Source organism: Dendrobates tinctorius, unplaced genomic scaffold (genome assembly GCF_039654945.1).
Source record: "Dendrobates tinctorius isolate UK_male_01 unplaced genomic scaffold, ASM3965494v1 ptg000251l, whole genome shotgun sequence".
NCBI classification, from domain to species: Eukaryota; Metazoa; Chordata; class Amphibia; order Anura; family Dendrobatidae; genus Dendrobates; species Dendrobates tinctorius.
The window spans coordinates 1103545-1131187 of NW_027361918.1; the positions used below are offsets into that span (position 1 = coordinate 1103545).

The 27643-nt window shown below is 50.2% G+C and overlaps 1 protein-coding gene across 1 annotated transcript in view; it reads right to left on the reverse strand.

The window, feature by feature from the left end:
* Positions 1–18082, reverse strand: part of LOC141065325 (uncharacterized) — a 198209-nt gene extending 180127 nt beyond the window's left edge. The window contains exon 1 of the mRNA XM_073557754.1: positions 17971–18082. Within this exon, the coding sequence (XP_073413855.1) occupies positions 17971–18036 (66 nt within the window). The 5' untranslated portion in view covers positions 18037–18082. The remainder of the gene's footprint in view (positions 1–17970) is intronic.
* Positions 18083–27643: the final 9561 nt, after the last annotated feature.

Here is a 27643-nt window from a genome sequence, read left to right on the forward strand (position 1 = left end):
AAACACAAACAAAGGCAGGAAAATAGGCTGAGCAAACGATGGGGCCCAAACTAACTAGAAAGGATAGGAAAGGAAAGACACTGTCTGCAACCAGCAAAAAACCCTACAAAAATAATGTCCAACACTTCTGATAGTAAAATTAACCCTGAAGTCACTAGACTTCTCCCACTATATCAGCACTCTGAGATATTCTGAGACATAGCAAAAAGAGGCCAATCTAATAAGGGACATAAAGCAAATTGGCAAATACAGGTAAATAAGAGTGGAAATTCAGCACAGCCCCAGCCGGGGCTGGCTGACTACACAAAAAACTGAATAGACCAACAAAATCAAGTGTGAACATTAGCAGAAAAACTTAGCTTTAGATGACTGGAACAGAGCTGAAAACCAAGACCTGACAAGCCAGAAGGAATCACCAGCACCAGAATAGGGAGTCGGCTGTCTTAAATCCAGTCTGAGATTCCTGAGGTCCAATCGTCATCCTCATTATCAGGTGGCAGATCTCTACTGATTAAATCAGCCTCACTACCTCCTGTTACCACCAGAGGGAGCCTGGCAGGAGAACTTACAACTGGTGGACCAGAAAATGAACTTACAACAGATAGGTGCTGGATTTCCCTCCAAGACGTAGTATGGCTGGGACACATCCTGATGTCCGCTATGCAGCACAATGTCTTCTATGACTTGGTTTAACCCCCCCCCCGGCTCAGTGGGACAGAGTTAATGGCCTGGACGCTTAAGGGTTTGTCCGGCGTCTCACACCTCAGACCATGAGTCTGGACAAACTGAGCATCCACCAGACTGACTTCTGCTCCACTGTCCACAAGCACCGGTATGCCCTCAGGTACCTCGACAATCATCACCTCCGCTGACATAGTACCTTCTGAGGGCGAGGAGGAAATATACACTCCCAGGTCTTCTTCCTCCACATGACCAGGGGGACACGGCTTCTCTGACAGTACAGAAATGTCAGCGTCAGTGCCAAGGACTAAATCATTAGTCTGCTCACAACAGGGACGTACCCCTTCACCTTGGGGAACACCAGGCAGCACCATGGGGACACCGACTCCACCCACCTGCCTGGGTACGTCCGCCTGTATAAGCAAGTCCTGCTCACCAGCAGGGACTCCACGGCACATCCTCGCCAAAGCCGTATATGGACCCTCTAGTTGAGGCAGAGGATAGGCCTCAGACCCATAATTCCACTGCAGGTGCTGCTAAAACACATCATTCAGCTCCTCCCTAACCTCAGTGAGGGCCAGCAACAACTGCTCACCGGTCTGCACTTGGCCCATGGCTCAGAGAAAAATGTTAGGATTGGTGATAATGTCACATGGACCCGTCCTGTGTGACACGACCCACAGGCCGGTAACTCAGACAACAAGACACGGCATGTGTAACTGTCCTGTGTGACACGACCCGCAGGCCGGTAACTAAAACGACAAGACACGGGGGAAGGGGAAACAGTTACAACGGTGGGCCCTGCAATAGGGAACAGGGACGTGGAGACCTCCTGCACTCCCCTGAGTCAGTGTCCCTCACACTCCTAACGTTCCCTATACAGGCTCCTCACCTGTCACCCTAGCACACCCTACACCTATCCCTTGCTAGGGAGCTGGGTGGTGCAGGCACTGGCCCCACCGCTGTACTAATAAACACCAGGGAAAAATACAAACAGGGAAACACCACTTAGCTTTGCTCTGCTGCCATTGCTCCCAGCAACAGAGTCCACCACCAGAAAGCAGCTTTCCTCAAGAATAGCTGCTACTTCTCCAAGCTTTGTCAGAGCTGCAAGGAAACCTCTCTAATTCCTTCCTTCACCAGAGCTCCCCTGAGCTGCTCTCTGTAGTTCCTTCCTTCACCAGTCTTGGTTGGAAATGAGCAATATCACCAACCCCTGCTCATAGACCATGTGACCCTATATAGGAAAAGGGAATGGTCAAATGATCAGGGGCCAAAAGCTGCTATAACCCCACTGACCACCGGGGGCAAAAGGCAAAGCAAAGAAAACATCAAGTGCAATGACCCCAACGGCCACCGGGGGGCAAAACTAGAACTGAAACCACCACAGTGCAATGACCCTAATGGCCACCGGGGGCAAACTATCATTAGCACACAGCTTAAGGAAAAAAAAAAAAGGTTACTGGTGCTTTTTATCTGTCATGATCCAGCATGGATCATGACAAATAAACATGGTACCGCTGAAAACATCATCTTATCCCGCAAAAAACGAGCCCCATACAGCTCCATCACCGGAAAAATAAAATAGTTATAGCTCTCAGAATAAAGCGACGCAAAAATAATTATTTTTTCTATACAGGAAAGATGTATAGCTTTGTACCATGTTAGCCAGTAGATAGAAGAATATTCAGGATTGAGAGTCCTCAGTGGTTGATGCCTTTTAATGGCTAACTGAAAAGATGGTAACACATTGCAGCTTTCGGGACTACTCAGGTCTCTTCATCAGGCAAAGACTAATTCAACTTCAGATTTTTTATTATTTTTTGCCTGATGAAGAGACCTGAGTATTTCCAAAAGCTGCAATGTGTCACCATCTTTTCAGTTAGCCATTAAAAGGTATCAACCACTGAGGACTCTCAATCCTGAATATTTTTTCTATAAAATACTTATTGTAGAAAAGCTCCAAAACATATAAAAGATAAATGAAGTATCTCCGTAATCATACTGACCCAAAGAATAAAGCTGTCTTATCAATCTTACCAGACACGGAACAGCATAACCCCCCCACCCATCAAAAAAAAAAAAACATCCTGAATTGCTGGTTGTTATACATTCTACCTCCCAAAAATCGGAATAGAAAGCGATCAAAAAATGTCACGTGCCCGAAAATGGTACCAATAAAAACGTCAACTCGTCCCGAAATAAACAAGCCCTAACATGACTCTGTCGGCCAAAATATGGAAAAATTATAGCTCCCAAAATGTGGTGATGGAAAAACTAGTATTCACAATAAAAAGCGTCTTTTAGAGTGTGACTGCCGCCAAACAAAAAAACCCGCTATAAATCTCATATCTCTGTAATCGCACCGACCCGAAGAATAAAGTCGCCTAATCACTTATACCGCATGAGGAATGGCGTAAAAAATAAATAAAACCAATTCTTCACATGCTGCTGATTTTTCCATTCTGCTTCCCAAAGATCGCAGTAAGGCTCGGTGCACATTTATCCTGCGCTCTGCACTGAGCTCTCAACACTGGGGTTTCCGTGTAAATCTCTGAAATATGTGATTCAGACGGAACCTCAGGCGGACGATTCCCTATAATGAGGCAGATGGAAGCACTGTGCACGCAGACTGACCCGTGATCCGTCGGTATCCGTCTTATTAGTATTGCATAAAACTGCAGTCGGCCACAGTTTTGTGCAATTCTGAAAAGGAGGACACTACTGATAGAGGCCAGATGGAATCCAGAGTAACTCTGCTGCCTTATGATAGTGAATGGATCCCTCGGGGGGTTTCATCTGAATCACGTCAGTCTGAGATTTATTTGGAAACCCAGATGTAAGTGCTCAGAGTAGAGCGACGGATAAATGTGATCATAAACATTATGTAAAATGTTCCCAATAAAAACTTCAACTCAATCCACAAAAAAGGCAAGTCCCCATTCAGGTCTGTCATCTGTTAATGGAAAGTTAAGGGCTTCCACGTTAGTGGTAGAAAAAAAGCTCTGGAAAAGCAAAATGGCTCCTCGCCCCCCAATAGAAATTCAGCAAATTCTGTGCTCACAAATCCAAATGCCCCCTCCCTTCTGAGCCACACAATGTACCTAAACCACGTGTAACGTCCACATGATTGGCATTTCTGTAGTGATGAGAGCCCGCCTGACTTCAGGGTGCATGTCTCCAGAAGCTCGGGTTGGGCATAACGTAATAGTCACTATAATGTACTGGTCACTACAACGTCAGCATGCAATTTTCACTCGGCGACATTCATTGCTGCTTGTTTCTGGAAAATACACACAGAGTCAAATCTACAATACACCTGTAGATAAATTCCCAAAGGGGTATAATTTCAAAAATGGGGTCAGCTTAGGGGGGGATTCTGCTCTTCTAGCACTTAGGAGCTCTGTATATGGAGTCCTGGAACTATTCTATGTGCTGTTCCATCTAAGGTTATAATTGAATGCTTATATAATTGTGTTATGTTACCTTTCTTTCTATTCAGTCTTGCATTTGGTCTGCTGCCATCTGCTGTCCTTTTTCTGTATAGCAGACCGCAGCTAAGGCCTGTTTCACACTTTAGTTTTTTCTGTCAGTTAAAGTCCGCCAAAATAGCGGAAAACGGATCCGCCGAAGGGAAAAATTTAAAGGAACCGTGCCGAGAGAGAGATCCGGACACGAAAAAAACGTTACACGCTTCGTCCGGGCCGCTGAACGCCAAAATCTTGGCAGACACGTACAAAAACGGATCAAACGGACGACCATCCGTCAAGATCCGCCGATAATGCACGTCTATGAGGAAAAAAACGGATCCGCCAACAAAAATAGCGGATGCGTTTTTTTTCCAAATCGGCGGATCTTGACTGATGGTCACAAACGGAAGTGTGAAACAGGCCTAAGTAATTCTAGTACATGCCTCCCACTTCCAGGTCAGTGACTCCTTCTCCTCCTGCCGGTGGCCAATACTAGCTTCATCTTCACCCGGGAGAGACATGCTTACCAGGCTGTGAAAGGCATCAGTTTTTTGACCACTTCGTTGCACTCACAATTTGCTAAACTTGCTGCACACATCTTGCTGCACCACCTGGGTTGTTACACCTGCATTTCTGGAGAAGTACTGCATTACCAATCATACGCTGTGTGTCCAGATCTCCAATAAACAAGTCTGGACTTCACAATATCTGGTGTGTATCATCTCTCCGGACGCATGAACAGCAAAACAGCAACAATGGTCCTGTCTGCTCTGCATTGAGGAAACGGAAGGTAGGAATCTCTCCCAGCCCCAATCAACTACACCTCAATTCGCCTCATGTGGGGACAGAACAGTCAAAAAACTGCCTTGTAGCCCGCCAAAAAAATCACCCTTATATCCTAACCCGTCTGCCCGCTCACATACTGCAGCCTTGCTCTGCTAACAAACTCTGCAGCGTCACCCCAGACCGCATCGTGCATAGAGACAGTCTGCATATTATACAACATCGCTGCAGATTGTCGGACTGCAAAACCCCACAATTCCCTAAAAACACATTGGGAATCTTATCAGGACGTCTTAACTAAGCTGCACCGTGATTTCCAGCCCCCAATTCAAGAGTTCAGTTTCTTAAAGAGACAGTGCACCTTAAATCAAAATGGCCGAAAAAGACCCTGCACAGTCTTCCACTGCTGAAACAGAGCAAATACTAACCGATACGGTCCATTATGAAGAGGGGGAAACAGAGTCATCTTCAGAAACAGGCCAAGACTCACGACCAAGACGCTCTGTCAAACCAACCATAAAGGTCGTCGAAAACTATCACAGTACAAAGGATGAGTTCAATGGCAACCTGGACGACCTATGGGAACGAGTGATCTCCCTCATGTCAAGCATCAAACGCCACAAAAATGATGCAGCGAGTCTACAGGACACTATAAAACGGCTAGACACGGCCAACGGAAGATACAAGAGACTGTCCGCAAGGTATGTTGCCTTCCTAAGAGACTAATATTGATGAAACCTCATCAGAATTAAGCAAAGTGGATTCTACAGAAAAAGAAAGGGACGCTGCTGTGCAAGACGCCAAAGATAAAGCGGAGCTCCGTATCGCTTAACTGCAAGAAGCTGGATCTCACAGGTCAGGCTCATCCAAGCACTCTGCTCGGTCATACAAATCATCCTGCTCAAGAACTTCAGCCCTCAGCGACAGAATCCTAGAGGCCCGTTTAAACGCAGAGCGATCCAAACTAAGACGTTCCTACACAGAAAAGAAAGTGGAGGCCGAAGCCAAGAAAGTTGAAGCGCAGGCAGAAGCCAAGAAGGCTGAAGCGCAGGCAGAAGCCAAGAAGGCTGAAGCGCAGGCAGAAGCCAAGAAGGCTGAAGCGCAGGCAGAAGCCAAGAAGGCTGAAGCGCAGGCAGAAGCCAAGAAGGCTGAAGCGCAGGCAGAAGCCAAGAAGGCTGAAGCGCAGGCAGAAGCCAAGAAGGCTGAAGCGCAGGCAGAAGCCAAGAAGGCTGAGGCGCAGGCAGAAGCCAAGAAGGCTGAAGCGCAGGCAGAAGCCAAGAAGGCTGAAGCGCAGGCAGAAGCCAAGAAGGCTGAAGCGCAGGCAGAAGCCAAGAAGGCTGAAGCGCAGGCAGAAGCCAAGAAGGCTGAAGCGCAGGCAGAAGCCAAGAAGGCTGAAGCGCAGGCAGAAGCCAAGAAGGCTGAAGCGCAGGCAGAAGCCAAGAAGGCAGAGGCTAAAGCAAAGATTCTTCAAAACACAAATGGAGGAAGAAATCGCGCTAGCCGAAGTAAAAATACTCGAGCAAGCAATGAATCAAAACCTCGACCCGATTTGCCTATCACCACTGGAAGAAGAGGACCCAGCTGTCCGTACCAGTGATTACGTGCAGAAAACAGATCTCTGCAGCACACACCTCCAGCGACGTTCAACCCAACAATGTGGAAACGTCCAAGTCAGCCCACCTTACGGTGCCAGTGTTACCAACAGCATCTGCAGAGACCCAAGACCAACGCCATAATGTGTCCCCTCAGGTGCAGCAATCACAAGACGATCACAAGTCGCATTCCAATCCATCTCCACAGTTCAAGCCGCAGTCATCAAAATCTCCAGAGGTTAAACCGCAGCTCAACCCTGCAGCAACATCATTCTACCCAGGAACAATTCACCCTTCCACGCCGCACAGCTTATACGCCCGAGAAGCAACACAAGCTAACAAGGAGTGAAGGATCGGATATGTCCGAGTTAGAGAAGTTTATGGTGAGCAAAGGGCTAATCAGCACCAGCCTCTCAAAGTCTGCCGACTGTGCAGAGAACTACAGAGCCTGGAAAGCAACCTTCAAGGCCACCATTGCTGATCTTAACCTATCTGCAGAACAGGAGCTCGACCTCATGGTAAAATGGTTGGGAAATGACTCCACAAACCGTATCAAGAGTCTTCGGACCGTTTATGTGGGGCATGCTGAAGCAGGTCTCGCTGCTGCCTTGCTGAGACTCGAAAGAACCTATGGCAGCGCTGAAGCCATGGAGAAAAATCCCTATTCAAGAGACTGTAGAACGTTCCAAGGATCAACCTTAAGGAAGTCCACAAGCTTCTGGACTTATGCGACCTGCTTATGGAGCTGGATCTTGCAAAAGGAGACCCTCGTCTGTCTGGATTATGCTACCTGGACATTGCCCATGGGGTGAACCCAATCATCTCAAAGCTGCCGCATAGTCTGCAAGAGAAGTGGGCAGTATGCGTTTCCAGGTACAAAAGATCACATGATGTCACCTTTCCTCCGTTCAATCAGTTCTGCAAGTTTGTCGACGAACAGGCCCAAATGAGGAACAACCCTAGCCTAGACTTCCTGGAGTCTAACACTACAGCTCCAGCAACACCGTCATCAAGGTATGAAAGTGTCTCACATAGACGCAAGGACTTGAGGAGCAGTATAAGTGTCAGAAAGACTAACCTGCCACCACCTGCAGTAATAGCCGATAAACAGCACACTATTCCATCGAGAGATAAGTCTTTCAATCATCAGTGTCCCATTCACAAAAAACACACTCATTGAACAAATGTAGAGGCTTCAGGTCCAAAACCATGCAGGAGCGCAAGAAATTCCTCAGCGAACTTGGGGTATGTTTCAAGTGCTGCACCTCATTAGAACACATGGCCAAGGACTGTAAATCTGCCATTAAGTGTGAAGAGTGTCATAGTGACAAACACCCTTCAGCTTTGCATCCAACCTCAGCCACCAGCGATCCAGCAGTCGCAGTTACCTCTAGTCCTACAAACCATGGCGGGGAGCCACAGAATAACACCAAGTCTACCACGGCTGTCTCCTGCTCATGCTCAGAGGTATGTGGGGAGAACCAAAGTGATAAATGCTGTGCCAGGATATGCCTAATCAAAGTTTATCCAGAAGGGCAACCAGAGAAGGCAGTAAAAATGTATGCCATCATTGACGATCAGAGCAATCGATCCCTAGCTGGACCTAAGTTCTTTGAAGCCTTTGGAATCAAGGGACCAGCAACGCCCTATACTCTGAACACTTGCTCAGGCCGCACAGAGACTAGCGGCAGAAGGGCACAAGGTTTCATTGCTTTTCCTGTCAACGGAGGCGTAGAAATACCCCTACCTACGCTAATCGAATGCGATCAAATACCCGACCAAAGGGACGAGATCCCTAACCCAGAAACTGCGTTCCATCAACCACACCTAAGGCACCTAGCCAGTGTTATCCCACCTATGGACTCAGATGCTGAAATCCTACTTCTGCTCGGCAGAGACAATTTAAAGATACATAAGGTCCGCCAACAGTGCAATAGTCCTGACTATGGCCCCTACGCACAGAGACTCGACTTGGGGTGGGTAATCATAGGAAATGTGTGCTTGGATCGAACAAGAGTCGATTCCTTTAAGACTTATGTACGCAGAGATGGAGGAGCTACTTCTGCAAACCATGCCCTCATCACTACGATGTGAAAGAGAAGCCTCCAGATCCCGTACAGCTGCCTGATGTCGTTCCTTCTCCCTATGCAGACGACTTGGTAAGATCGGTGTTTCATTCAACTAAGGATGACAACAAGGTAGCCCCGTCAATGGAAGACAAGGAATTTGTCAGGATAATGAACAATGAGTTCCTCAAGCACGAGACCAATCACTGGGCTTTTCCCCTACCCTTCCGAGCTACCAGGGTAAGACTGCCGAACAATCGTGAACAAGCCCTGTCCAGATTCAACTCTCTCCAGCGCACACTTAGCAACAAACCGGAGATGAAAGAACACATTGTCACCTTTATGAGCAAGATATTCCGGAATAACCATGCGGAGCCAGCGCCTCCCTTAAAGGAAAACGAGGAGTGCTGGTACCTACCCTCATTCGGAGTATATCACCCATGGAAACCTAAGCAAATTAGAGTAGTCTTTGATTCAAGCGCCAAACATCAAGGTGTATCTCTCAACGATGTCCACCTCACGGGTCCTAACCTTACAAACAACCTAGTAGGCGTGTTGATGAGGTTCTGGAAAAAGCCCATCGCCATCACCACCGAAATTGAACAGATGTTCCACTGTTTCATAGTCAGAGAGGACCACAGGAATTTCCTCAGGTTCCTATGGTACAAGGACAATGACCCCAGCAAAGAGATGGTGGAGTATCGCATGAGGGTGCATGTATTCAGGAACAGCCCTTCCCCAGCAGTGGCAACCTATGGCCTGCGGAGAACCGCACAAGAAGGAGAGACCGAATATGGAACAGACGCCAGAAACTTTGTAGAGCAAGATGATGTAGATGATGTAGATGATGGACTAAAATCTCTACCCACAGAAGAAGCGACTATCGATCTACTCAAGAGGACCCAAGGTATGCTGTACCAAGTTAAGCTTAGATTGCACAAAATTGCTTCAAACAGCACGGCTGTCATGAGAGCCTTTGATTCAAGTGACCACGCACCAGGATTCAAGGCCAAAGACCTGGGACCAGACTGTCCGCCTGTGCAGAGAAGCTTAGGCTTGAGGTGGAACCTGTCAGTCGACACCTTCAGTTTCCAAATAAACTGTGCAGACAAACCATTCACTAAACGTGGTGTCCTGTCAGTGGTGAATAGCTTATACGACCCACTGGGGTTCGTAGCACCAATTACCATACAAGGTAAATCCCTTCTGAGACAGCTTTCCGAAACAGTCAAGGACTGGGATGCCACACTCCCTCCTGAGAAGGAACCAAAATGGGAAGCCTGGAAGCAGTCTTTGTGTGCCTTGGATGAGATTCACATACCGAGATGCTACTCCAGAACCTCACTTGTTGCTAGCACTAGGAAGGAACTCCATGTGTTCTCGGATGCATCCACGGAGGCCATGGCAGCAGTTGCCTATCTGAAGGTGACGGGACCCGACAATCAAGATCATGTTGGGTTCGTTTTCGGCAAGGCTAAGTTGGCTCCCAAGCCTGATCACACTATTCCCAGACTTGGACTACCGTGCTTGCAGTAGAACTTGCAGACTTTATATAGCACGAGCTGGACACCAACATAGGTGACGTGCAATACTACAGTGACAGTAAGGTTGTCTTAGGTTACATCTACAACTAAACAAGGCACTTCTACGTGTACGTCAGTAACCGCATCGAGAGAATAAGGAGGTCTTCCAAGCCTGAACAATGGAACTATATCCCATCTAAGCTTAATCCAGCTGACCATGCCACTAGACCTATGTCTATAAGATCCTTTGCTAACTCTTCTTGGCTTTCAGGTCCTAAGTTTGTGTTGGAACAGAAGGGAAGTGAATGTGTCCAGGAAGTCTTCAGCATCCAGGATCCGGATGGCGATCCAGAAGTCCGCTCCGAGGTCAGTGCTTTGGCGACGAACACTATACCAACCTCCAGCCTCAGTTGCCAGCGCTTCAAATACTTCTCCAATGGGATGAAACTTCTTAAGACTGTAGCAAGGTTAGCCCACATTGTGAGATCTTGTCTCAACTCACGTGGAGACAAAGACTGGCACGGCTGGCACATCTGCCATAAACCACTCTCTACCCAGTACGTTCCGGTAGGATGAACCACAAATAGAACACTGCCCTACTATTTCGTCCATTAGATTACGGTTGGGTCGGAGACAGTTTGGACTAGTGCGGCTTCTCCGATCCGAAGATGGGTACCATTGGATTGTCTCAGGAACTGACTCATCTACCTCGTTTTGAAGTTGTGATTATTGCATGCATATTTGTGTTTCCTTTCTAGGTTATTGAGCTTTACTTAAACAAAAACATTAATATAGTGAAATCCCTTATGGAATTTCAGACGGGGAGAGGGCTGTTCCATCTAAGGTTATGATTGTTTGCTTATATAATTGTGTTGTTACCTTTCTTTGTATTCAGTCTTGAATTTGGTCTGCTGCCACCTGCTCTAGCACATGCCTCCCACTTCCAGGTCAGATGACTCCTTCTCCTCCTGCCGGTGGCCAATACTAGCTTCATCTTCACCCAGGAGAGACATGCTTACCAGGCTGTGAAAGGCATCAGTTTTTTTTTACCACTTCGTTGCACTCACAATTTGCTAAACTTGCTGCACACATCTTGCTGTACCACCTGGGTTGTTACAACTGCATTTCTGGAGAAGTACTGCATTACCAATCATACGCTGTATGTCCAGATCTCCAAATAAACAAGTCTGGACTTCACAATATCTGGTGTGTATCATCTCTCTGAACGCATGAACAGCAAAACAACAACAATGGTCCTGTCTGCTCTGCATTGAGGAAACGGAAGGTAGGAATCTCTCCCAGCCCCAATCAACTACACTTCCATTCGCCTCATGTGGGGACAGAACATTCTAGGAAAATCTGCGCTCCAGGAGGCAAATAGCGCTCCGTCCCTCCAGAGTCTCGCCGTATGGCTAAGCAGTACTGTACAGCCACATATGGGGTATTGCCACGTTCAATAGAAATTGTGGGACAAATGTTGGTGCTGTCATGATTCCTCTGCTCAGAGTGTCTGGGACTCCGTGATGGACAGCTCTGTCATCCAATCCTGTGCTGGGGCGTGCTGAGCTATCGGTGCTGTGATTGACAGCTCGGTTGACCTATCTGACTGGGAGGTGCAGAGGTTTCCACAGGTGCTCCTTGTTATTTATAATTGCCCTGCTATTTAGGCGAGCTGTCTGGCCCAGATCACTGCCAGTCAAATGCTTGTGCTCCCTGGTGTGTTCGCCTGTACTCTGTGCTGTAAGTTCTGATATTCTGCTGCTGACCTTTGGACCGTGTTCTGACTACCCGTTTGTTATTGCCCCCTTGCATCTGATCTTCTGCTGCTGACCTTTGGACGATGTTCTGACTACGCGTTTGTTATTGCCCCCTTGCATCTGATATTCTGCTGCTGACCTTTGGACCATGTTCTGACTACCCGTTTGTTATTGCCCCCTTGCATCTGATATTCTGCTGCTGACCTTTGCACCGTGTTCTGACTACCCGTTTGTTATTGCCCATTTGCTTATCCGCTATTTCTCTGACATTCTGACCCTGGCATGTGACCTGATTACGACTTTGTATTTTCCCTTGGTTCACTACTTGCTCTTTTGGTATTGACCCCGGAACATCTGACTTCGCTGACTCATGGCTTGTCTGTGAGTTGTGACTAGCATCACACGTGTCATTTTTACCCACTTCCCTTGTGAAAAGGTAAAATTTGGGGCTAAAACAAAATTTTGGTGGTAAAAATGTAGTTGTTTTTTTCTTCACTGCCCAATGGTATGAAATTCTGTGACACACCCGTGTCATAGGGGGCTCTACCAATGAGACATGGCACCCTCAGACCATTCCAGCAAAATCTGAACTCCAATATGGCGCCTCTTCCCTTCTGAGCTTTGCACTGTGCCTCAAAAGTAGTATTCCCCCACATATGAGGTATTGGCGTACTCAGGAGAAATTACACAAAAAATTTTGGGGTCTATTTTTTTTTCCTGTTACCCTTGTCAAAAATAGAAAAAATTGTATCTGAAGGAATCTTTTTGTGTAAAAAAAAAATAAAAATTTTTTTTTAAAACATTACCAAAATTCCTGTGAAGCGCCTCAAGGGTTCATTTTGTTGTTTTTTTTACAAATAAGCACAAGTCATATCGAAGAAATGTTCCCACTAACAAAGTACAATATGTCATGAGGGAACAATGTCAGAATCACCGGGATCCATGGAAGCTCCAGAGCTATCACCTCATAAAGGGACAGTGGTCAGAATTGTAAAAATTGGCCCGGTCATTAAAGTGCAAACCACTGGGGGTGAAGGGGTCCTGCTAGGACCAGGCTTGCGCTTTCCAACATCCTATGAAGACATCTGAAGCCTCGGTTCCTTATGGCCTTCATGAATATCGGAGGCCCGTGTAGAAGTTTAGGGGCCTCTAATATGATGGCACACAGCAGAATCCATATCTGTGTAACTAGTAAAGTCTCTCCCTGTATCAGCTCGGCTTCATCACATCCCTCAGTCTTGGCCTCTAGAGAACCTGTCCACTTGGAGAACACTATTTCTGCCAATTCAGGGGTGAGCTGAGATTCACACTTTCTGCTCCTCATGATTACAGGTATTGTGTTCCCTTTGCTCCTCCATATACGAGTGCAGGACAGAAACACGCGGCAACGACCCAACTATGTGACTCACGAAAGGTCCTTGGAGTATACAGCTTGTGTGTGACCGCTGTCCCTCCAGATGCCCCAGTGCTGACCCTCCCCTGATGTCTGTTCTCTAACCCCCAGAACGATATCGAACAGAACTACAAGCCCGCCATGTTATGTGCTGCATATCCTAACTTTAAAGTAGTGACGGTGTATCCCCGTGTCTGGGGGGATCACGTATAGGACATTACAGCAGTGATGGCGGTGTATCCCCGTGTCTGGGAGGGATCACGTATAGGACATTACAGCAGTGATGGCGGTGTATCCCCGTGTCTGGGGGGATTACGTATAGGACATTACAGTAGTGATGGCGGTGTATCCCCGTGTCTGGGGGGGATTACGTATAGGACATTACAGTAGTGATGGCGGTGTATCCCCGTGTCTGGGGGGATCACGTACAGGACATTACAGCAGTGATGGCGGTGTATCCCCGTGTCTGGGGGGATTACGTATAGGACATTACAGCAGTGATGGCGGTGTATCCTCGTGTCTGGGGGGATCACGTATAGGACATTACAGCAGTGATGGCGGTGTATCCCCGTGTCTGGGAGGGATCACGTATAGGACATTACAGCAGTGATGGCGGTGTATCCCCGTGTCTGGGGGGATTACGTATAGGACATTACAGTAGTGATGGCGGTGTATCCCCGTGTCTGGGGGGGATTACGTATAGGACATTACAGTAGTGATGGCGGTGTATCCCCGTGTCTGGGGGGATCACGTACAGGACATTACAGCAGTGATGGCGGTGTATCCCCGTGTCTGGGGGGATTACGTATAGGACATTACAGCAGTGATGGCGGTGTATCCCCGTGTCTGGGGGGATTACGTATAGGACATTACAGTAGTGATGGCGGTGTATCCCCGTGTCTGGGGGGGATTACGTATAGGACATTACAGTAGTGATGGCGGTGTATCCCCGTGTCTGGGAGGATCACGTATAGGACATTACAGTAGTGATGGCGGTGTATCCCCGTGTCTGGGAGGATTACGTATAGGACATTACAGTAGTGATGGCGGTGTATCCCCGTGTCTGGGAGGATTACGTATAGGACATTACAGTAGTGATGGCGGTGTATCCCCGTGTCTGGGGGGATTACGTATAGGACATTACAGTAGTGATGGCGGTGTATCCCCGTGTCTGGGAGGATTACGTATAGGACATTACAGCAGTGATGGCGGTGTATCCTCGTGTCTGGGAGGATTACGTATAGGACATTACAGCAGTGATGGCGGTGTATCCCCGTGTCTGGGAGGATTACGTATAGGACATTACAGCAGTGATGGCGGTGTATCCTCGTGTCTGGGAGGGTTACGTATAGGACATTACAGCAGTGATGGCGGTGTATCCCCGTGTCTGGGAGGATTACGTATAGGACATTACAGCAGTGATGGCGGTGTATCCTCGTGTCTGGGAGGGTTACGTATAGGACATTACAGCAGTGATGGCGGTGTATCCTCGTGTCTGGGAGGATTACGTATAGGACATTACAGCAGTGATGGCGGTGTATCCTCGTGTCTGGGAGGATTACGTATAGGACATTACAGCAGTGATGGCGGTGTATCCCCGTGTCTGGGAGGATTACGTATAGGACATTACAGCAGTGATGGCGGTGTATCCTCGTGTCTGGGAGGGTTACGTATAGGACATTACAGCAGTGATGGCGGTGTATCCTCGTGTCTGGGAGGATTACGTATAGGACATTACAGCAGTGATGGCGGTGTATCCTCGTGTCTGGGAGGGTTACGTATAGGACATTACAGTAGTGATGGCGGTGTATCCCCGTGTCTGGGAGGATTACGTATAGGACATTACAGCAGTGATGGCGGTGTATCCCCGTGTCTGGGAGGGTTACGTATAGGACATTACAGTAGTGATGGCGGTGTATCCCCGTGTCTGGGAGGATTACGTATAGGACATTACAGTAGTGATGGCGGTGTATCCCCGTGTCTGGGAGGATCACGTATAGGACATTACAGCAGTGATGGCGGTGTATCCCCGTGTCTGGGAGGATCACGTATAGGACATTACAGTAGTGATGGCGGTGTATCCTCGTGTCTGGGAGGATTACGTATAGGACATTACAGTAGTGATGGCGGTGTATCCCCGTGTCTGGGGGGATTACGTATAGGACATTACAGTAGTGATGGGGGTGTATCCCCGTGTCTGGGAGGATCACGTATAGGACATTACAGTAGTGATGGCGGTGTATCCCCGTGTCTGGGAGGATTACGTATAGGACATTACAGTAGTGATGGCGGTGTATCCCCGTGTCTGGGGGGATTACGTATAGGACATTACAGTAGTGATGGGGGTGTATCCCCGTGTCTGGGAGGATCACGTATAGGACATTACAGTAGTGATGGCGGTGTATCCCCGTGTCTGGGAGGATTACGTATAGGACATTACAGTAGTGATGGCGGTGTATCCCCGTGTCTGGGGGGATTACGTATAGGACATTACAGTAGTGATGGGGGTGTATCCCCGTGTCTGGGAGGATCACGTATAGGACATTACAGTAGTGATGGCGGTGTATCCCCGTGTCTGGGGGGATTACGTATAGGACATTACAGTAGTGATGGCGGTGTATCCCCGTGTCTGGGAGGATCACGTATAGGACATTACAGTAGTGATGGCGGTGTATCCCCGTGTCTGTGGGGATTACGTATAGGACATTACAGTAGTGATGGCGGTGTATCCTCGTGTCTGGGAGGATCACGTATAGGACATTACAGCAGTGATGGTGGTGTATCCCCGTGTCTGGGAGGATCACGTATAGGACATTACAGTAGTGATGGCGGTGTATCCCCGTGTCTGGGGGGATTACGTATAGGACATTACAGTAGTGATGGGGGTGTATCCCCGTGTCTGGGAGGATCACGTATAGGACATTACAGTAGTGATGGCGGTGTATCCCCGTGTCTGGGAGGATTACGTATAGGACATTACAGTAGTGATGGCGGTGTATCCCCGTGTCTGGGAGGATCACGTATAGGACATTACAGTAGTGATGGCGGTGTATCCCCGTGTCTGGGGGGATTACGTATAGGACATTACAGTAGTGATGGCGGTGTATCCCCGTGTCTGGGAGGATCACGTATAGGACATTACAGTAGTGATGGCGGTGTATCCCCGTGTCTGTGGGGATTACGTATAGGACATTACAGTAGTGATGGCGGTGTATCCTCGTGTCTGGGAGGATCACGTATAGGACATTACAGCAGTGATGGCGGTGTATCCCCGTGTCTGGGAGGATCACGTATAGGACATTACAGTAGTGATGGCGGTGTATCCCCGTGTCTGGGGGGATTACGTATAGGACATTACAGTAGTGATGGCGGTGTATCCCCGTGTCTGGGAGGATCACGTATAGGACATTACAGTAGTGATGGCGGTGTATCCCCGTGTCTGGGAGGATTACGTATAGGACATTACAGTAGTGATGGCGGTGTATCCCCGTGTCTGGGAGGATCACGTATAGGACATTACAGCAGTGATGGCGGTGTATCCCCGTGTCTGGGAGGATTACGTATAGGACATTACAGTAGTGATGGCGGTGTATCATTTCCAGAGGAGACAATGGGGCCGGTCCCTCCGATCCCCAGAGGAGACAAGGGGGCGGTCCCTCCGATCCCCAGAGGAGACAAGGGGGCGGTCCCTCCGATCCCCAGAGGAGACAAGGGGGCGGTCCCTCCGATCCCCAGAGGAGACAAGTGGGCGGCTCCTCCATCCCCAGAGGAGACAAGTGGGCGGCTCCTCCATCCCCAGAGGAGACAAGTGGGCGGCTCCTCCATCCCCAGAGGAGACAAGTGGGCGGCTCCTCCATCCCCAGAGGAGACAAGTGGGCGGCTCCTCCATCCCCAGAGGAGACAAGTGGGCGGCTCCTCCATCCCCAGAGGAGACAAGTGGGCGGCTCCTCCATCCCCAGAGGAGACAAGTGGGCGGCTCCTCCATCCCCAGAGGAGACAAGTGGGCGGCTCCTCCATCCCCAGAGGAGACAAGTGGGCGGCTCCTCCATCCCCAGAGGAGACAAGTGGGCGGCTCCTCCATCCCCAGAGGAGACAAGTGGGCGGCCCCTCCATCCCCAGAGGAGACAAGGGGGCGGTCCCTCCATCCCCAGAGGAGACAAGTGGGCGGCCCCTCCATCCCCAGAGGAGACAAGGGGGCGGTCCCTCCATCCCCAGAGGAGACAAGTGGGCGGCTCCTCCATCCCCAGAGGAGACAAGTGGGCGGTCCCTCCATCCCCAGAGGAGACAAGTGGGCGGTCCCTCCATCCCCAGAGGAGACAAGGGGGCGGTCCCTCCATCCCCAGAGGAGACAAGGGGGCGGTCCCTCCATCCCCAGAGGAGACAAGGGGGCGGCCCCTCCATCCCCAGAGGAGACAAGGGGGCGGCCCCTCCATCCCCAGAGGAGACAAGGGGGCGGCCCCTCCATCCCCAGAGGAGACAAGGGGGCGGTCCCCCCATCCCCAGAGGAGACAAGGGGGCGGTCCCTCCATCCCCAGAGGAGACAAGGGGGCGGTCCCTCCGTGCTGACAGTGTGCGGCCGCGGGGAGGACACAGAGGCTGCAGGGAGTGAGCAGAACACCGGCAGCTCTGTCACTAGGAGAGAGGCAGCCATGACTGCACAGACTGTGTGAGAGCTGCGCCCGAGTCCTGGCCGCTGTCACCTCACCTGACACCGCAGAGAGCCGCAGCCGGGGGAAGACGTCCTGGGGGCGGGGCGGACACCACACAACATAACATGCAGGACCTGCGGTGACGTCAGCACCACGTGACTTAATGTCCCCTTAGTGGGCGGAGCCTGATTCTGGCCACTCAGCAGTGAAGGATGTGACCACACCCCGTGATCAGCAGGCCCCGCCCAATCTCCTGTTGGCCCTGGTGTCTCCGCATCTTCAGCACCAACCCGGCTTCCGTCTACAATACAGGAGGAGGCCCCTCCCTTTCCGGGTAAATCAACCAATCGTGAGGTCACAATGATATGACGTCAAAACAGGTCCTTTCCCCCACTTGGATATAGTGTCCGCCGTGCATGTTATGGTGCGTGGTGTCAGCCCCGCCCACAGACGTCTGCACACGGCTGAGAACTGCAGGACCTGCGATGACGTCACATCATGTGATCAGTGTAGTGACCCAGCCTCCAGCGCTCAGTGCAGACGGGAGCGGCCGCGGTCACCAGATACAGGAGGAGCGAGGGCCCCGATCACCAGATACAGGAGGAGCGAGGGCCCCGATCACCAGATACAGGAGGAGCGAGGGCCCCGATCACCAGATACAGGAGGAGCGAGGGCCCCGATCACCAGATACAGGAGGAGCGAGGGCCCCGATCACCAGATACAGGAGGAGCGAGGGCCCCGATCACCAGATACAGGAGGAGCGAGGGCCCCGATCACCAGATACAGGAGGAGCGAGGGCCCCGATCACCAGATACAGGAGCAGCGAGGGCCCCGATCACCAGACACAGGAGGAGCGAGGGCCCCGATCACCAGATACAGGAGGAGCGAGGGCCCCGATCACCAGATACAGGAGGAGCGAGGGCCCCGATCACCAGATACAGGAGCAGCGAGGGCCCCGATCACCTGATACAGGAGGAGCGAGGGCCCCGATCACCAGATACAGGAGGAGCGAGGGCCCCGATCACCAGATACAGGAGGAGCGAGGGCCCCGATCACCAGATACAGGAGGGGCGAGGGCCCCGATCACCAGATACAGGAGGGGCGAGGGCCCCGATCACCAGATACAGGAGGAGCGAGGGCCCCGATCACCAGATACAGGAGGAGCAGGGAGGGCCCCGATCACCAGATACAGGAGGAGCAGCGAGGGCCCCGATCACCAGATACAGGAGGAGCAGCGAGGGCCCCGATCACCAGATACAGGAGGAGCGAGGGCCCCGATCACCAGATACAGGAGGAGCAGCGAGGACCCCGATCACCAGATACAGGAGGAGCAGCGAGGGCCCCGATCACCAGATACAGGAGGAGCAGCGAGGGCCCCGATCACCAGATACAGGAGGAGCAGCGAGGGCCCCGATCACCAGATACAGGAGGAGGAGCGAGGGCCCCGATCACCAGATACAGGAGGAGCGAGGGCCCCGATCACCAGACACAGGAGCAGCGAGGGCCCCGATCACCAGACACAGGAGGAGCGAGGGCCCCGATCACCAGACACAGGAGCAGCGAGGGCCCCGATCACCAGACACAGGAGGAGCGAGGGCCCCGATCACCAGATACAGGAGGAGCGAGGGCCCCGATCACCAGATACAGGAGCAGCGAGGGCCCCGATCACCAGATACAGGAGCAGCGAGGGCCCCGATCACCAGACACAGGAGGAGCGAGGGCCCCGATCACCAGACACAGGAGCAGCGAGGGCCCCGATCACCAGACACAGGAGGAGCGAGGGCCCCGATCACCAGATACAGGAGGAGCGAGGGCCCCGATCACCAGATACAGGAGGAGCGAGGGCCCCGATCACCAGATACAGGAGGAGCGAGGGCCCCGATCACCAGATACAGGAGGAGCGAGGGCCCCGATCACCAGATACAGGAGGAGCGAGGGCCCCGATCACCAGATACAGGAGGAGCGAGGGCCCCGATCACCAGATACAGGAGCAGCGAGGGCCCCGATCACCAGATACAGGAGGAGCGAGGGCCCCGATCACCAGATACAGGAGGAGCGAGGGCCCCGATCACCAGATACAGGAGGAGCGAGGGCCCCGATCACCAGATACAGGAGCAGCGAGGGCCCCGATCACCAGATACAGGAGGAGCGAGGGCCCCGATCACCAGATACAGGAGCAGCGAGGGCCCCGATCACCAGATACAGGAGGAGCGAGGGCCCCGATCACCAGATACAGGAGGAGCGAGGGCCCCGATCACCAGATACAGGAGCGGCGAGGGCCCCGATCACCAGATACAGGAGCGGCGAGGGCCCCGATCACCAGATACAGGAGGAGCGAGGGCCCCGATCACCACATACAGGAGCAGCGAGGGCCCCGATCACCACATACAGGAGCAGCGAGGGCCCCGATCACCACATACAGGAGCAGCGAGGGCCCCGATCACCAGATACAGGAGCAGGGAGGAGCGGCGAGGGCCCCGATCACCAGTGTAAAGCAGCGATGTCTACGCTGTGCAGTTATGAACAAGTTCTAAAACAAAAAGGTTTTTAATGTCCAACAAAACTCAGTGCACAGCAAGCTGTATCTTCCGGATCGCAGCCGGGAAGCAGCAAAACAGTCCGTGGCCAGTTGCAGGGAGCGACCATGTTGCCCGGGTATGAAAGGGGTGCCAGACTTTGGCTCATCTTAGTCCTGTGTTGCCTCACACAAGGAGCTCTGCCGACCACTGCTCTCTGTGCAACTCAGAACTGACACATCCAAACCGTTTCTGCACGGTTTTTTTCCGTTCTCCTATCTGTGGCCATAGGCCACTTATAAGACCTGGGCTGGAGGAAACGGATCGGACCCCACTATCTTCCTGCAGTCCGTTTCAAAAATAAAAGCCCATACCGGGTTTTCCTGAATAAAGTCCTTGGTCCAAATAACTTGACCAGGCTCAAACTCACTTTTATTATGCCCTGTGAGTCACAGGCACACGGCTGCAACGACAGGGCACTCCAGCGGATCTAATACGCTTCTGAGCGCATTTTGGGGGACACATAGTGACCCTCACATATGACTCCGGTCGCTGCCTCACATGACCCCCACCTCTGTTCAATCTTGTGAGGTTGAACATTTGTCACCATACAGGGTGCCCGTGACAGTGCATCAGAATTTCCCTGTGCCTTCCCCGCCCTATGTTCCACTGAGAAACTGAATTTTTGTAGGGACAGGAACTATCTTATAAATAGTAAGAAGCTAAAAAATGATAGTGTTGTTGTAACGGGGTCTTCCGTGCTGTAATACCTCTTACATTACCACCCCATTTCTCAGGAGGTTCACTCTGCTTTTCCTCACTTCTGAATGAAGGACGCTGGTTCGAAAGGCTTTGTAACATGGGAACATATAAAAGATCACTGCTGCTCCATGTATTTCCAGTGTGACAACATTTTACTCATCGGTCTCAGAATATATATACATACAGAGGGCAGGACAAGCTATGTGTGTCGGGCCAGTAGATAACAGGCTCCAATTAAGACGCCAGACGTACATTACAATAGCCGTGGGATTTACAAAAGGTGGGGGGGAGGTCAGAAGTGGGATATCTCGTTTACCTCTGCCCCAGGGGTCGCAGCCGGTCGGTTGCTGCATAAAGAGCATACATCTCCAGTCTCTTCGGGGTGCTGGGGGGTTCTGTAACGGCTCCCCCTTTTCAGCGACGCGATCGGCATACACAGTCTGATCCTTAACGGATCAGCTTGGGGATGACCAAAGTCTATGGGGTTGGTACAAGTTCCGTTTATCGACTTAGTCCATCGGCATTACCATTTTGTTTGCCAGGTCTGTAGTGGATGGTGAAGTCTAGAGGTTGTAGGGCTAAATTCCACCGCAATAATCTGGCGTTGTCTCCAGAGACCCGATTAAGCCAGACTAGGGGATTATGGTCCGTTAGGAGGGAAAACTGTCGTCCATACAAATATGGCTGTAACTTCTTGAGTGCCCATACTACTGCCAGGCACTCCTCGATGGCCGCATAGCTTACTTCGTGGGGCAATAGTTTCCGACTCAGGTAAGCTACAGGGTGGTCTTTACCGTCCGGCCTGACTTGGCTCAGCACTGCCCCCAATCCAAACAGAAGCGTCTGTGTGAACCAGGAAACGTTTAGTTGGATCGGGTGAGGCCAATAGCTGGCGGAAGGCTTCCTCACACTTGTGGGTCCAGGTTACCTGGCGGGGGAGGTTCTTACGGGTCAGATCAGTGAGGGGGCTTGGCTACACTGCTGTAATTGGGGACAAATTTCCTATAATACCCTGCTGTCCCTAGAAATGCCATGACCTGGGTTTTAGTGCGTGGGGTGGGCCATTTGGCTATGGTCTCAATTTTGGCTGGTTCTGGTCACTGTTTCCCACTTACCACCCAATGTCCTAAATACTGAACCTCTGCTTTGCCCACGTGACACTTGTTGGGATTCAAGGTGATTCCGGCCTTGTGGATCCTGTCCAATACTGTCTCTAGGTGATTTAGATGCTCATCCCATGTCACGCTGTAGATGGCGATGTCATCCAGGTACGCACAAGGATAGTCCTGGAGACCATCCAGAAGCCGATCAGCCAGCCTCTGGAAGGTCGCAGGGGCTTTCTTCATCCCGAATGGCATAACTCGAAACTGGAATAAGCCGAACGGGGTGACAAATGCAGACTTGGGAATAGCGTCAGGACTTAGGGGGATCTGCCAGTAGCCTTTGCATAGATCGATGGTGGTCAAATAATGTACTTTGCCCCCGCCAGCCGGTCTAACAACTCATCCACACGCGGCATGGGATACGCATCCGTCACCGTTTTCTCATTTAGCTTGCGATAGTCTACACAAAACCGGGTAGTCCCATCCTTCTTGGGCACTAACACTACGGGTGATTCCCAGGGACTGACACTTCAATGACCCCTAAATGCAACATCTCTTATATCTCTTGTCGCATCCCTTCTCGTACAGACTCGGACACGGAAGAGGTGTTGTCTCAGGGGGGTCTGATCCTGGGTCTCAACCTTGTGTTGTGCCAGGCGGGTGTACCCCGGTCTCTCTGAAAACATCCTCTGTCGCTGCCTCAACAACGCCTCCTCCTGCTGTCTCCTGGGGCCCTAGGTTTTCTCCCAAGTGTACCTGGTCCCATGTTTTAGACTGAGTCCTCTCCCCTAAGACATCAGGCAAGGGGAGTCCTGCTAAATCCTCTACTTTGGGTGCACAGATGGCCACTACCTCTTCAGGGCGCTCCCGGTAGGGCTTCAGCATATTCACGTGGAACATGCGGATAACCCTGGGGTCGTCACAATCGGCGACATTGCAGGTGGTGTCGGCTATTTTCCCCACTACCTGGTAAGGCCCCTGCCATGCAGCTTTGAACTTGTTCTAACACCAGGACCTTCTGTCCTATCTCAAAGGTGCGTTCTCTGGCCCTCCGATCGTACCATACGCCCTGGCGCCGTTGGGCCGCCTGCATGTTTCCACGTACAGCCAGAGTCAGCTCCTGTAGGCGGTCCCAGAATTCCAGCACATAGGGCTCAATAGGTATCCCTTCTATGGTTCCCTCCCCTTCTCAGTGTTCTCGCACTAAGTATAGTGGTCCCCTTACCCACCTACCGTATAACAGTTTGAATGGGGAGAACCACGTGGATTCTTGGGGCACCTCCTGATAGGCAAACAGGAGGTGTGGAAAGAATTTCTCCCAGTCCCTGTAGGTCCTGGTAAAAGTCCCAATGAGTTGTTTTAATGTTCCGTTAAAACATTCACACAACCCATTGGTTTGCGGGTGGTGCTGTGAAGTACAGTATTCAGATGTACGGGACATCTTGTTCTCCAGGATCTATTTTTTGTGCTTGCGACGCCATTTTGTTGCTTACAAGATAAATTTTGTAATTAGGTGAAAGTTCGCAGCTGTTATTAAACTAGACTGTTCCAGCTTGAACAAGGTATAAGATATGAGATTCTGAAGAATGTGCTATTGTTCTATTTTCTACGTCATGTAACTAGGGACATTCCAATTTTTTTGCAATACTATTGGCTTATAAAGTGAAATATTACCATGATGCTATTTGTAGTTGAGAATTTTGCACAATTAAGCAAAAGATTATAAAAGATGTGACTAAAATAAAGGGGACTAGTGATCTGCCTTGATCCTCCCGTACAGAGACCCCTGTCTCCGTGTGGTCATTCCCAGTTGCTAGCAACACCCTATGAACTAATTTGGAAGTCACAGGATCAACCGTGAAGGGTTAATTTAGCCCTCCCTCAACAGCTTGGCGCCCAACGTGGGGCCCACGAACAGGGACGCCTCTGCCCCCGGAGGACAACAAAACAAAGGACCCTCGGAGCAGACACAGGTGCTGGAAAATTGGGACTGATCATCCCCCACGACATCCACGGTAAGTTGGTAGTTATACTGTTCAGACTGACCGTTGGTGTAGTTTTCCTGTGTCTTGCTGCAAAGAGGATCTGAGGTTTGTCCCCGTGGTGGGGTGATTCTTGGGTGGAATCATATAGAGGTGTAGTCCCGTTGGGGGCCCAGTGCTCGAACCGTACCTCATAAGGGATGGACACCCCGGATTGACCAGTGATTGTGGTCTCTTTAGTCAAAATATCCTGAAATCCTAATCACTGTTAGATCGGGCATGGTGAATTGATCGAAGACTGGGTAGGATACGTAACTCAGGTATATATATTTCTCCTTTCACTGAGTACCGCGTTGAATTTTGGGCTTCCCAGAGGGGGTTGACCTGTGGAATAGACTGATACGGCTGCTCCAGATCTGTGCACAACTGAAGCAAGGATATTTAGCTCTAAATGAGAGAATCCGTGGAAGGAAAAGAAGAATTTTGTGGCTTGGCACATGAATTGTGTGACGAAGGTGTTAGGAAGAACAGAGGAAGTGAATTCTGATACTGCTATGTTGAAGAAGAAAAATTGTCTATTATGACAGGGACGGGATGTATTGTGGTTCAAGAAAGTGGCTGTGGTGTGAGAAAGTGATTGATTAAGAAGGAACTGAGATTAATGAGACTAATGTGTCAGGCAGACAAATAGTTAAAAGTGGTGATTTGAAAGAAGAGTTCTCCCTGCTAGATGACAATTGTACAAGGAGACCGGGAGTAGCAGCCCCCACCTTTGCTGACGGTACCTATTACCTATTATCATCCACCGCCAGCCTCAGTCCCCGCTATGCCTAATATTGCTAGTGATTATGAGTATCCACCCCCTTCCATTTTAGTCACCCGACTAGGAACAAAAAGTTGTCAGAAGACTTTAACCCGCTCTGTTCAGCAGAGAGAGAGGAAAACAAAAACATGCTAGCAGCCGTAGCTGCTCCAGCCCCCTCCCATCGCCCCCACTGCAGCTGTGAACACATAGCTCGTTCACACACAGCAAACCCCAGCTCCCGCGCTCCAATATCTCTTCCAATCCTATGACTGGGAACCCTGCTAATTCTCGCTGCAATGCTGGCGCTGTGCCCGACTGATACTTTCAGAGAAATTGACATACTCCCGCTGTTTTAATCGGAGTAGATGGCAGACCCAATTAATATACTTTTATAAACCCCATCCCTGTGGCACCCTTCCCCGAGGTTACTATTGAGTTTGTAATCTCTCCCACATGTCCAGTAAATTTACTAGGGGCAGATTTATTATCACAGTTCCGCTCCAGAATACAATTCCAAGATGATGGTCAGATGGTTTTTTTGTTATATAATCCCTATATAGATAAAGACAGTGAGGAAATCTGTATTTTGCATGCCTTTCCCACAGTTATGCCACAAGGGGCCCAAAACAGTCCCAACCTGTTTGCAAAAAAAAAATATGAGCAGGTGTCTTTTGCCAGTGCTGCCACTGTTAGCCTCCTCAAGCATCTGGCAGCAGTGAAATGTCGGGTTTTGGCCTCGAGACTTCAGTTCTGCCTTGGTCAAGTGATATTCTTGGGTCACTGTCTCCTTTAGGGTGCCAGACACCTCTCAGAAAGAAAAATAGCTGTCAGCTCCCTTCCTTTCCCAAAAGATGAAACTTAACTCCAGCGTTTTCTTGGACTATGTACTTATTTTTGTCAGTGGATACCGGATGCATCCCGCATAATGTAACCCCTTTACAATGCCTTGAAAGACGGTATAATTAACTATAAGGAAAGATGGCAGTGATGAGGATTACCTCCAATATGATTGTTCCCAACTTCTGACTGAAGAAACAGCTACTCCATCAAATGTCAGTGAGAATCCACTCCCAAATCCCGATCTGGTGTTATACACGGATGGTTCAAAATATGCTGACGAGTTTGGTAGATTCACACGGGATATGCTTTTACCACAGAGGACACTGTAGTGCACGCAGCTGCGCTCCCGCCCTCACAGTCAGCACAAGAAGCAGAACTCCAGGCTCTGTCTACTGCATGTATTTGCCAAGAACAGACGGGCTAATATATACACGGACTCACGGTATGCATTTGGTATTGCTCACGATTTTGGGGCTTTATGGGCCAATCGAGGGTTTATTACTACTGCCGGAACCCCAGTAAAAAATGCTGAAGCTGTTAAAATCCTTATGGACTCGATCAAATTACCTACTCAGGTGGCTATTATCAAAATTAAGGAGCACGGTCCTAGGAACAGTCCACAGACTGTTGGCAACGCATTTGCGGATATGCAAGCAAAAGCCGCTGCTCTTTTACCCGTTGAACCAACCATACCAACTACGCTCTCAGCGGAAACAGTTACAAGAAGCATTGACCCTACAAGAACCTGATGATCTACAACAGACTGAAGTTTTCTGTCGGACCCCGCGAGACTGCTTAATGACAATGCAGAGAATGTCTCCAAAGGAAGAGGTGAAGCAATGGTAGACTGATGGGGCACGTATGGATAATGGTCTCTGAAAAAAGGACCTACTCGTGTATCTCCCTAAGCGGATGCACCCTTCTATTGCCACATGGGCACATGGACCTACACATCGAGGAAAGAATCAGGCCCTTGCACTGGTGCAAAAATTCTACTGGGCCCCGGAAATTTCCACAGTTTTGGAAGCGCTCAACCGTTCCTGTAATATCTGTCAGATTTGTAATCCCGGTCAACTTCAACGTCTACCCCCGAAGTATCCTGCTAAGCCCGACTATCCTTTCCAAAGGCTCCAAGTGGACCATATCACATTGCCTAAGTCTGGAAGGTATGAATACTGTTTGGTTGTTGTTGACATGTTCTCCAGTTGGCCGGAAGCATTCCTTGTTACCAACATGACTGCAAAAACCACAGCGAAGAAACTGGTGATGGAAGTCATATGCAGATATGGGGTTCCAGAAGATGTTGAAAGTGATCAAGGCCCGGCCTTTTCTTCTCATGTGTACCAAGAAGTTCTGACAATGCTTGGATCCACTGTAGCCCTCCATACTCCGTACCATCCACAATCCAGTGGGAAAGTTGAGAGGCTGAACGGCACACTGAAGGGACAATTGACCAAAATGATGCAGGAGACTACGGCTCCATGGCCTGAGCTCCTACCCATTGTACTATACCATATCCGTACTACCCCTATTGCAAAACATGGCCTGTCCCCATATGAGATATTGTTTGGTGCTAGGCCCCCAGTTGTAAATTTCCAGCCTCAGCAGTTATCAGAAGAAACTGACTGTGCTGTTCAATATGTTAGCTTAGCAAGATTTTTACTAACACCCTTTTCTTTTCCAGATTCAGCAGAAACAGACACCTGTTATAACCTGAAGCC